The sequence below is a fragment of the Leuciscus leuciscus genome (assembly GCF_965113295.1).
Source record: "Leuciscus leuciscus genome assembly, chromosome: 20".
In the NCBI taxonomy this organism is placed as follows: domain Eukaryota; kingdom Metazoa; phylum Chordata; class Actinopteri; order Cypriniformes; family Leuciscidae; genus Leuciscus; species Leuciscus leuciscus.
This window is the reverse complement of record NC_138744.1, coordinates 17,530,470-17,542,767: the sequence shown is the minus strand read 5'-3', so window position 1 is coordinate 17,542,767 and position 12,298 is coordinate 17,530,470. Positions and strand designations below refer to the sequence as shown.

Here is a 12,298-nt window from a genome sequence, read left to right as displayed (position 1 = left end):
AATACATAAAATATTTTATAATTTAATATATAAAATAATATATGAAAACAATAATAAATATTAGTAGTAGTAGTAACTGTTCAAGACATTTCACCACAGAAATAAAATAAATATTATATTGTTTATGATATATATATATATACACACAGCTAAAAAAAAATATATAGGGCTGGGTATCGTTACAATTTTCTCGATACCTTGACTTCGATACCAGTTCCTGAATGATACTTTTTTTTTTTTCTCGATACCAATTTTATGAAAATAGAAAAAATTAAATCAGTTTTAACAACATTACATTAACTATTTTGAGTCTGTAAAAAAGCACCAATGCTAAAGTTTTCTATGTATCCTAATCATTTAACAACAAGTATTCTTTACTTCAATGAGCTCGTTGGTTCTGCCTTAACTTAATGCACTGTTTAACAATGAAACTGAATGAAAATTGCATTGAAATGCATTACTTGCACACAGTCACCACCTCTGATAACAGATCACTCTAAATTGTAATTTATACATGTTTTTTTTTCTGTAAAGCTGCTTTGAAACTAAATGTATTGTGGAAAATTCTATACAAATAAATGTGAATTGAATTAAATTTGCGCAGCTATAAAGAGAAATGCACCTTTTATTTGGATTATTTAATAAAAATATTTGTTTCCAATTAGTTTAAAAGTAGACATATTTTAAGCTTCTAGGCCTCTTTCTCATGTCTGTGAGGCAAGTAGCCTATATGCTGAGTTTCGGTTCATTTGTGACTCGCTCCAGTTCTTGCAGTCGAAGACTATCTATTTAGTCGAATAAGTTTATTCTGTGCGCTGTTAAGTGCTTCATCAGATTTGTCATGTTGCCGGTCTTGGCAACAATTGTCTTGTCACAAATATTGCATTGTGCACTGCTGGCATAGAGTCTGGTGAACCGTAGCTACACTTTTGATCTTTTCCACAATTTTCCATCTATGTGGGTTAGGACGCTTACACTACAGCCTCACGTGCAGCCACGTCTATTTAGGCAACCGCGTAAACTAGTGTTTTTCTACCACAGCCAATCATGCTGCATACACTGACGTTGGTGAGATTAACCCCTTAGGTATCAAGGCAATTCGGTCGGTACCTAAAAAGTATCGAACTCGATACCCAGCCCTAGAACTATAATATATATAAATATAATAATAATAATGATAATAATAATAATAAAAAAAGTATATTATTAAAACTGTTCAAGATATTTACATAATATATTGTATAATATATAATATAATTAGTAGTAGTAGTAGTAACTTTCGTAAAAATCCTACGTAGACCATGTTCTTGATAGGTTTTGTGACAATTTAAAAGACTACCACACACACACACACACACACACACACACACACACACACACACAAACTTCTACTAAAGTCTGCCCTCTAGTGACCTGTCTTCTGTCTCAGTCTGAGGAGAGGGCAGATCGATTAAAACACTTCTGTGTCCTCACCTTCCTTCATTCCCTTGGCCTGTCTGCGGGTGGTGTAGCTCCTCCACACTGAGCTGGTGGTGTAATATGTGTCTTTCACAAATGTGTCATCTGAGCTGTCGCTTTCATCATTAGAGTCTTCGTCTTTGTCATCATCGCTGTCATCAGATGAATCGTCTTGGCCTAGTAAGAGGGTGAAAAACAAGAGTATTATATACATATTTTAACCTTCACCTGCTGGATCTACATTATAACAAACTTGTGCTCAAGCAAAAAAAAAAAAAAAAAGTATACTACACTAAAATACAATGCATCGAGTATCAGTTAATTTTTTTTTTAAACCAAATGCCATTTAAAAAAATAAGCAATCTTTTAATGCAAAATACTATAAAACATTTTTTTTTAAATAAATGTAAAAGTGTGAATTGATCACATTCGTAGTAAATGATGAACTACACCTGCTAGGAGACCTGTGTGAACTTGAGAAGAACTGACACACTAAATCACCTAGAGGCCAGGTTATTAAATGTGTTTAGTGCAAAGGTGTCTCAGAATAGTGAAGTTAGAAACGGCCGCCTTTTTGCTTTTAATGCAATGAAGACTATCCATCAATATGGCTTAATACTTTTGGGGGGGCAAATACTTTGAGCTTCACCTTTACCATAGTAGGATTCATAATTTTGACACCCAATTAGTGTCCAATTACTAAGTCGGACTTGGTCGGTGTCGTTACTTTTCCCCCCCAATAACACAGATATAAGTAGTAGTGGAATAGTAGAACAAGAAGAATAGTCAGATGTGTGCATAGGTCTCTCACTTTTGCCGGTAGTGCTGCTGTTACGCTCCTCCATCTTGGTGATGGATTTACCGTGATGGGAGGAAGCAGGTAGTTTAACCCTGCTCATGTCCACCCCGCTACCCTCGCTGTCGGAGCAATGGGCCTCACTCTCGTAACCTTCTTTAAAGTTCTCCACACTCTCAATGTGATCTAGATTGGCAAAGTATTCATCACCCATTTCCAAACCTTCTTTATCGGCAAAGTCATCAGTCAGGATTTTACCTGAAAGAGTAAGAAACAAATATTAATGTAAAACAAGAAGAGGGAAAAGCTTAGGTAAGACTAAACACTGGAGAGTTGTTCTTTTAAATAAACTGAAGTCCAAGTACGTTACCTGCATAGATACAAACAAAGGAGCCCTTGGCGATGTCATCAAGGCAACGAATGCCCCAGCCCTTATTCTGGGTCTTAAAGAGCTGCAGTCGGACCTGCAAACCGTGCTGAACCAGACGGTTAGTACACATCTGTGCATTACAGCGACACCGCTTATTGCATTCATAGATTCTGAGAATGTAAACAGAGAAAGAGAAAAGAAAAAGATAGACATTACAATTAAAAGGAGCTAGAAGACAGTAAGTTGAAATCAAAATGAGAGGGTTGGTTATGAATCACTGACCCTGTGGGGAGACATTCTTCCAGTCTCTTGTGATGGTATCCAGCATTGGCGTTGATCTGTCCACCTGGAGTACATCCTGTAGCCTGTAGAGTCAGTTGATGACACGAACACTTGGATCTACAAACAAGCAAAGGTACAGAACAAAAATCAGGAGTTAGATATGTACTCTTTGTATTCATTTTCAAGAACAAGTTTAAATTTGATGACTGTAAAAATGTAATGTGGTGTAACCAAGTAAAAAATTTAAATACAATTCATTATTTAAAAGTTCTTGTTGAGTTGCACCACTTGACACTTTAGAGCCTGAACTAATCTTGTCCTGTGATAAAAAAAAATCAAATTATCTGATGTTTTGTAGAGTTATTGACCTTGACATAGTCATGAGGGTCTGCAAAGGTCTCTGATATAAATTCCTGTTTTATGTTTTTTCTTCGTGTTGGTTGCACCACATGACTTTGATGTGGACGGAGAAAAGTTTTTAAACTATTACACTATACTTACACTTTTTACAAAAATGTATTAGAAAACAGACTTTTAATAATTGTATTTTATTTTTCTTGTTATATTGCTTGTAATAAATAGGTTGAAAAATACTAAGAAGGGTAATGTCTAACTTAAAAAAAGGGAGAGGGTTGTGAATAATGTCCCAGGTTGATAAAGACCCAAGGTTGTGTTTAAGGGTTACATGATTAGAAAAATCCAGCATACATTAACAGAACCAAGTCCCAAGGTTGAGTTATGAGATTTTTATTACAAATTATAAGGTCAAATAAAATTAAAATAGGAACTAATGCAAGGATGAATTAATCAATAACACGCTTTTAGGAAATAGATGGGGTGAATTTTTCCGTCATGTTGACTTGATTACTTCTTAGAAAATATTATATTTTAAAACATTAGGCCAAACTATTGTAAAGAGGTTTTGTTCTTCACCATGACCATTTTTCACTTATTTTGTTGAAAGTTAATCATTGATACTAACTTGTCTCTGCAGCCATCAGTGCAGTCACAGCCCACCAGGAAGTCTGAGCTGGTGTTAATATAGACTCCATCTGCTGGGATTCTCTCTTTACTGTAGGCCACATTGGGTGGAGGTGTGTTGTCAATCTCATTCACACAGGACAAGGGAATGTCTTCACGGCCACTTGTGATGTCCCGGATGAAGTAGAAAGGCCTCTGCGGTTGGAATCGGCGGTCAACCAACACATAGGGATCCAGACAGAACATCTCCAAGAAGATGAAGTCACAGAGTGTCTGGAAGAGGTAGCGCTGGATCTCTGCCATATTCCTCAGACTCAAGCCACATGGGGACTTGTAGATGACGTGGAACGACATCTGAGCAAGAGAGGAAGAAGGTTAATAAAAATTTGTATTGATCATCATGCTCTTTAGATATTTGCAACAACCATGGAAAAACACTTTTCAGTTTACCACTAGTCTGTAGTATAGTGAATCATGAACCATAGTTCACACAGATGTCACTTTCAAATGAAGCAGCTTTGTGTTGGTCGACGTGGTGAATGTGCATGAGCACCTTAAACCCGACATGAAATCCTTACTCGCGCCAATTTCTGTTGAAATGACTGGATTTCGAACACAAAATATCACCGATAAGACATACAAACCTTGCGGTTAAGTCGTCTACGGCCTGTCATGCGCCGGAATTCATAAAGCAATGGCGTAAGAAGTGGGTTGCGTCCTCGGTGCAGGTTGTGATGAGTGGGCCGGATGCGCTTTAGACAGTCTGGAGTGCAGTTGTGTGTAAGGTAGAAGAGTCGGTCGTTTGGGGCCTGATACGATGGCTCCTGAGGAATACGCTCACTTGTGTAGGTCGACACGGTTGTCTGCAAATTATGGGTTGTTGGTGTGATTGGCGTTAACGTATGCACAGGTCCAGACTGCAGAAGAAAGAGCCTGCAAGTAAGAAAAGATGTTGGTACATAGTGCTTGTATACATATATTATAATCACTCTGCAAAAAAGACATGCATTTCTGAATAAGTCTGAATTTGATTTGAGTGATTGGATTACAAAACTTTTTGGACCTTGTTTAACAGTATTTTACACCTGATCAGGCCACTGAAGACACTAATAACACACGGAAATGTTGACAAAGAGGCAAAAAAGGAAATGTGACATAGACAGTGTTTAGTATCTAAACAGATCACAGTAGTGACAAGTACCCAGTGTCTGCGTTATCACGCTAACCTGGAGGTATTGGGTTGCTGAACAGTGCCAATTAGTGCTTTGGGCTGGAGGTCAGGGGTCACAGCCTGACGAGGCTGCAGTGCAACTGGACCAGTGCTCTTCTTAGCCATTTGACTCTTTAAACTGGGACTCCTGAAATGGAAGAGAAAAAGATAAACATGGTTTAACACTTGGCAGTATTATGAAAAAAACAGAAGCTCCTGAAGCACTCACTCTGTGCGGGAAGGCTGTGGGGGTCCGGCAGGCAGTGGCCGAGGTGGTGGGAGCTGCGGGGCTATAGGCCGACTGGCACCAGAAGTACTGTTGTCACTAGTGTACTGCACTACAGGACCCTTTGTCCTCAATGCTCCTAAAAACACATACACAGTTTTTAGTAAGATGTGAACTGGAAAATGAGTGCAGAGTAGGAACAGACCAGTAAATACTTAGATGTAATAAGAACTGTTCATGCATAAAATTAACAAGATCAAAATGGAAGCATAAATAGAAACACTAAAGGCCTGTTCACACCAAGGACGATAACTACAATGAAAAAGAAATAGGCCTAGTTTCATAAATAATTCTAAATTTAGTCCTTGCCACAACTATAATGTTAATGGAAAAAATCTTTCTGAAAGTGATTCCAACAAAATTGTGCCAACTGATGGATGATAAAAAATAATTGAGAGAAAATCAGAATCCATTCTGCTTTTAAGGGTTTGAGGATTTAAAGCGGCAAGCAACATCACAGCAGTGCATGCTTATAATAAACAGAACGTTATCATGCTATGTTATGGGCACTAATATAGTTATCGTTATCTTTAGTTATCGTTCTTGGTGTGAACGGGCCTTACAAATCCCTTAAAAATGTAAAAGATGAACACATGTGGACAAACAGAAAGCAATCAGTTACCCATATTAGGCCGCTGTCTTTGTTGACCAGCCATTTTCTTCTCTTGACTGTTAGCGGTGTTCATTTTCAGATTAAACATTGGTTCTAGTCGTGTTGAGCCACGATAAATCCACTCACTCCGTTTATCATCCTGCAATATTGAAAACAATATTTTTCATGTTCAAATGTCATTAAACACACAGCAACTCTGCACATGAACATAACTGGACATAAAGGACAATCAAAGAGATCTAGCAGAAAATGTATATATATATATATATTTTTTTTATCTTTAACTATAACACTTCTAGATGTAGTTGGTGCCAAACTGACCAGGAAAAGCATTTTGACAAGGCTGCCATCCACTTCTTCCACACGGCTTTTCCACCATGTCCCCTCCCATTCCGTCTTTATAATTTGCCCTGGCTTCAGCAACACCATGGGCCTGTTAGGATATGACGTGATGTACTCCTCAATGAAGTCTCTGCATGATGCATCCTCAATATCCTCCCACGTCTTTTTCACTGAACCCAGGTTGAGAGAGAGAGAGAGAAATAGAAATAGAAAATGATCCATTATAACAAATTATTTCATGCAATTATTATTCATTTTTATTTTACAAATAAATAAATGTTTGACATTACTTAAAGAGAAGGCAAAAACAGAAATGGCCGAAAATTGAAAAAAGAAAAACGTTTCTTACATGGTCTACAGATAGGATAGAGCTCAGGCAGGCCCACATATGAGGCATAACCATCATCGAAAAAAATCAGGAACCTGCAACAACATTCAGTCAGCATATTAGGTTGACCATTTGCAATGTCTTCTATCCAACAATCCCAAGATCTTCTGTTCATCTTACCTCATACGGTTCTTACTGTTGGGCATCTCAGCGACTACGCCTGCATAGAGCCAGACTTGATTGCCATCCTTGTACCTGGCAACCACACGGGCACCAACAAACAGTCTTTCCAATGTTGGGTGGTAGTCAAATGCCACATGGTTACCAGAGAGAAGACTCTTCCCTTTATTCTCAAACTTCACCTTGTACTTAAAATTGTTTCCTGTGAACAATTGATATCAAAAGAATTGATTAAGCGTTGAGATTAAATTTTAGCCTACTGAAAACACACAGCAGTTGTGAAATATACAGTACTATTCAATAATTTAATAAACCGCATACACTTACCCACTTGTTTGATGGCAACAAGTGTTCCACGATGCCATGTCTTGGTTCGTTTTTTACCCAAAAGCGTCATGTCGAGCTTGATGTTATCCTGTTTAATATTAGGGTTTGGTTGAGTGGGTGCGTTCCTTGGGCCTGAGGACATAAACACAGCTGGAACAGCCAGAGCACCGTGTGTTTGTGTGGAGGGGGCTTTAGCAGATGTGGTGATACCCGATGGGACTGTTCTGTTGACCGTCTGAGCCAGGTTCTGCACCTGCTGAGATGTTCTTTGAAGGGCAGCTGAAGCCTCCTTCAACTATAAATATAATCCAGGAAAGGAAACATCAACTAAAGCACCTGACAAATAACTTTATGAAGTACTAATAGTATAGCATTAAGGTGCGGTCACAATTTCAGCAGATTTTTGCAAGCAATAAAGTCTAGTGTCAATAGTGTAGCGAAGTATGAAGCACAGCTCAGACATAGGTCATTTTCAAACCAAGCAGCTTTCTGTTGGTCAACGTGGAAAATTTGCATGACCAACTTGAATCCAATGCAAAATCGACACCAAAACAGAAAATTCCTGATCATGTGAATTTTCGCCCATTAAAATTCACTGAAAAATGATAAATGCTTAAAGGCCCGTACACACCGGGACGAATTTCGCGCGCGATATTCGCCGACGTTTAACGCCTCGTGACTAAACAAAGGGCGCCAATGTGAGTGTGCACACCGACGCGAAAAACGCCACGCGTAAAAGCGTAATTTTTTTTAAAACGCCTCGGGTTCGTTTTTTTGGTTTGACGCGCCGCGTCAAAAACTATCCGACCAATGAGATTGGCGCTTTTGCTCACGTGTCTGGAGTTTCTGAAGTTACAGTAAAACACAACTTGGGGGCGCTCAAACACAAAACGGTCTTGCCGAGCACACATACGTAACAGCGAAGAAGATATACGCCAAGTAGCGTCTACACTGCCCATAGACAGACACTGCCGGGAAGAAATGACGAGGAAGATGCAAGGCAAGATGAATGTAGAGCTGTTGGTGTCGGAATAAAGAACTATATGACAAACGCGACAGCGACTACAAAAATCTTGTTAAAAGAGAACTGTTATGGAGTGGTATTGCAGAATATAGACTGTTATGGAGTGGTATTGCAGAGTATAGACTGTTATGGAGTGGTATTGTATTTCTGTTTTACATTAAGCGCCATCTAATGTCAGGGAATGAATTTGCATGTTCACTCGGCTCATCGTCAGCGAAAATCGCTTGGGTGTGAACACAAAAAACGCGTTGAAAAACGCTGGCGAATAACGCGCGCCGATATTCGTCCCGGTGTGTACGAGCCTTTAGACTGGTTGGTCAAATTTCACATCTGTCTTACCGCTGGGTCCTTGGCTGGAATTACAACCTTCTTGGGAGGAACCACTGTGGAGCAAAATAAACACACTTGTTACTGTGCAATTTTTACATCTATAAAATAAAAAAATAAAAAACATCTAACTTACCACATCCCACAGCAATGACATCATCATCATCATCATCGTCAATCTCAATGACCTCAGAAGTATTTGCCCCGCCTACACCCTCATCCTCCGAACTGCTCTCACGATACACTAGACCCATCTTACTGTACACGTCCTTCACCAGAGCTTCACACTGAACCACAGACCTGTAAAAAACAAAGATTTATGCACTGGATTACACTCAAACAGAGACCCACAGCAATTGATGGAGTGGAAACTTCCACCTGCTGAACTCGTGCAAAAACCGCCCACAAAACCTCGCACAATACAACTTTAACATCATAGGATGTCCTGTTACTTTATCCTCTACAGTAAAAGACCTGGGTGTTATACTCGATTGCAACCTGTCTTTTGAAAATCATATTTCTTATGTTACAAAAACAGCCTTTTTCCACCTTAGAAACATTGCTAAGCTACGTAATATGCTATCAGTTTCTGATGCAGAAAAGTTAGTTCATGCATTCATGACCTCGAGACTGGATTACTGTAATGCTTTATTAGCTGGTTGTCCTGCATCCTCAATAAACAAGCTACAGTTAGTCCAAAATGCCGCCGCTAGAGTTCTTACGAGATCAAGAAAATATGATCATATAACACCGATTTTATCATCACTGCATTGGTTACCTATAAAGTTCCGTATTAATTACAAGGTATTGCTACTGACTTATAAAGCCCTAAACGGCTTAGCTCCAGTCTATTTAACGGATCTTCTATCGCCCTATAATCCATCGCGCTCTTTGAGATCACTAAATTCAAGGCTTTTGGTCATACCTAGGATATCCAGAACCACCAAGGGAGGGAGAGCATTTTCACATTTGGCTCCAAAACTCTGGAATAGTCTTCCTGATACTGTTCGTTGCTCAGACTCGCTCTCCCAGTTTAAAACTAGATTAAAGTCGCATCTCTTCAGCCAGGCATTCATATAATCCTACAGTTCAAACTACAATCCGGCCTCTATCCAATGCCAGAGGAGAACTGGCCCCCGACTGAGCCTGGGTTCTCCCAAGGTTTTTTTTCTCCATTAAGGCACCTGATGGAGTTTTAGGACACCATTAGGTCACTTGATGGAGTTTTTCGGTTCCTTGCCACTGTTGCCTTTGGCTTGCTCAGTTGGGGATATTTTGGGGATATCTAATTTAATTTTATCAATCAATAAATTCCTCTTGAAACAAACTTTGTTGTATTATTTTAATTTAATACTGTGAAGCTGCTTTGATGCAATCTGTATTGTGAAAAGCGCTATACAAATAAACTTGACTTGACTTGACTTGACTTTTTGATCAGCGTATCAGTTGCTGAAGTTGTTTACCACATGATATTTCTGACAACGTTACTGGGAAGAATTTGTATATTGCAGTAAGTACTGTATTTTTCTCGAGAAACTTTTAAGAAACAGTTTGGCTGTTTGACTGAAGTCTCATTGTTGAGAAGACAAATTCTTTTTTTTTTTTTTTTTCATAATCCACTGGTTCATTCTTTGATATTGTCTGTCCACTTTTTCCTTGGTCTCCCTCTCTTTCTTGTTCCTTCAACCGTGGCCTGGAGAACGGTTTTGGCCAGCCCTGAGAATCTGGTGACATGTCCATACCACTGCAGTTTCCTTCTTTTGACTGTTGCTATGAGTTCTTCATAAGGCCCAGCATGCTGTGCCTAATGGTGTAGCATACTTCCTTGTTGGTCACATGGTCTTTGTAGCTTATGGCCAGAATTTTTCAAAAGCCTCACATTTCCAAGGCCTGAATTTTCTTCACTAGCTCAGCCATCAGTGTTCACAATTCATGTGCATACAGAAAGATGGAGTTAACCAGAGCATGCATAAGTCTGAGCTTTAATCTAAGGGTGATGTTAGGGCTGTCGCGATAACCGCAATACCGCGCTACTGACAAGCCAACCGCAGAGGAATTCAAGTAACCGCAGCAACCGCGATATTCGCTGTTTTCTTTTTTCATAAGGCTATACCCTTTTTGTTTTGATCTTCGTGCACGTGTATTGAATGTTAAATAAGTTAATAATGATAATAAGATGTGGTGATCATGGTTTTATCATGGTGATTTGTACAGAGGGTTCGTGGATTTGCACTTAAGCCTAAACAGACAGTGAATGAGAGAGATCGACTGAGCGCGTGCGATTACCTGCGTCTGTCTTTGAGGTCAAGTCATATTCGTGAAAGGTTGCCGTGTCCAAGGAAAGTTAAATATTTGTCCTGTCATCCTTTTAATGTTTAAAATAAAGGGTATTTACCATGAATGGCACCAGCAACAGCGCTGGTCAGCATCCACAGCGCGAGGAACTCGCGGTCGCGGGAAACAAAACTCAGTGAGTCACGCATTGAATCAATGCCATTTGTCTATTAAGTGAAGCTTCAGCGTTACCCATGCGACGCATTGCTGGTCAGCTGAGCCTTGAAAAGTGGAGCTCAAAGTTAAAAATAATTCACTTTGTTTCATTACTATCTTTTAATGAATCAATCAGCGTTTTTGAACGTGTTGTTGACTGAATGGTTTAATGACTCACTCAAAGACAGACCGTTACCGTAACAACTGCGCGCTGAGTGACAGGCTTTCAATGTGCAGAGACGGGGTTTAGTTTCGGTTTATTGGTTACTGAAAATTTACCCGTTTTTGTGCATGCTGACCACATCGTAACACTTATTTCTATAGCAACAAATAAATCAAAATAAATTAATAAATGCGGTAAAACCGCATATCGCGCTATTGAGCCACTCAAAATTACCGCAAGGGAAAATCCTTCACCGCGACAGCCCTAGATGTCCTTGTCCCTCCATATTGGCTTCAGTCTTGCAAGTGCTGTTGTTCAGTTAGTTCATGACCTCAAGGCTAGATTATTGTAATGCTCTACTGGGCGGTTGTCCTGCACGCTTAATAAACAAAGTCGAGTTGGTCCAAAACGCAGCAGCTAGAGTTCTCACTAGAACCAAAAAGTATTAGACCCGTTCTGTCAACACTGCATTCGCTCCCTATTAAACATCGTATACATTTTAAAATATTGCTGACTACTTACAAAGCACTAAATGGTTTAGCTCCCCAGTACTTGAGCAAGCTCTTAACGCATTATAGTCCTTCACGTCTACTGCGATCTCAAATTTCTGGCCAGTTGATAATACCTAGAATATCAAAATCAACTGCAGGCGGTAGATCCCTCTCCTATTTAGCACCTAAACTTTGGAACAGTTTTCCTAACATTGTCCGGGTATTGTAAAAACGCATCTTTTACCTGGCATATAGAACATTATACATTTCTATTATTCAAATCAGTTAAATTATTAATAGGCTGCATATATTAGGTCAGCCGGAACCGGGGACACTTCCTACAACACTTGATGTACTCGTTACATCATAAGAAGAATAGCATCTACGCTAATGTTAGTCTTTCTGTTTATTCCGAGGTTTACTGAAGTCAGCCGGATCCGGGCCGTATCCAGTTCAGATGGTAGACCTGTGCCTGGTCCCATCCATGAAGCATCCCTGAGGTGCCAGCCTCATCAGCCCTGTGAAGGCCTCATCGACATGACAGCCATCGGCACTGATCCTCAACAAACTCGTGTCCATACCGGCGTGATGACTCCGACTTCCAACCCGATGGAACTGGATAAATATTCT

The 12,298-nt window shown here is 39.5% G+C and overlaps 1 protein-coding gene across 3 annotated transcripts in view; it reads right to left on the bottom strand.

The window, feature by feature from the left end:
• The window catches only part of setdb1b (SET domain bifurcated histone lysine methyltransferase 1b), a 33,857-nt gene that overhangs the window by 6,576 nt on the left and 14,983 nt on the right, over positions 1–12,298 (bottom strand). For 2 of the 3 annotated variants that reach the window (XM_082149799.1, XM_082149800.1), the window contains exons 3-17: positions 8,661–8,824; positions 8,537–8,580; positions 7,174–7,468; positions 6,847–7,048; positions 6,688–6,761; positions 6,318–6,508; positions 6,006–6,135; positions 5,327–5,462; positions 5,114–5,245; positions 4,532–4,820; positions 3,889–4,241; positions 2,907–3,023; positions 2,625–2,794; positions 2,270–2,512; positions 1,474–1,635 (exon numbers count right to left, since the gene is read on the bottom strand). In XM_082149799.1, the coding sequence (XP_082005925.1) occupies positions 1,474–1,635; positions 2,270–2,512; positions 2,625–2,794; positions 2,907–3,023; positions 3,889–4,241; positions 4,532–4,820; positions 5,114–5,245; positions 5,327–5,462; positions 6,006–6,135; positions 6,318–6,508; positions 6,688–6,761; positions 6,847–7,048; positions 7,174–7,468; positions 8,537–8,580; positions 8,661–8,824 (2,702 nt within the window). Of the gene's footprint in view, positions 1–1,204; positions 1,336–1,368; positions 1,636–2,269; positions 2,513–2,624; positions 2,795–2,906; positions 3,024–3,888; positions 4,242–4,531; positions 4,821–5,113; positions 5,246–5,326; positions 5,463–6,005; positions 6,136–6,317; positions 6,509–6,687; positions 6,762–6,846; positions 7,049–7,173; positions 7,469–8,536; positions 8,581–8,660; positions 8,825–12,298 lie in introns of those variants that run through there. The other variant, XR_014200649.1, reaches the window with a different exon arrangement.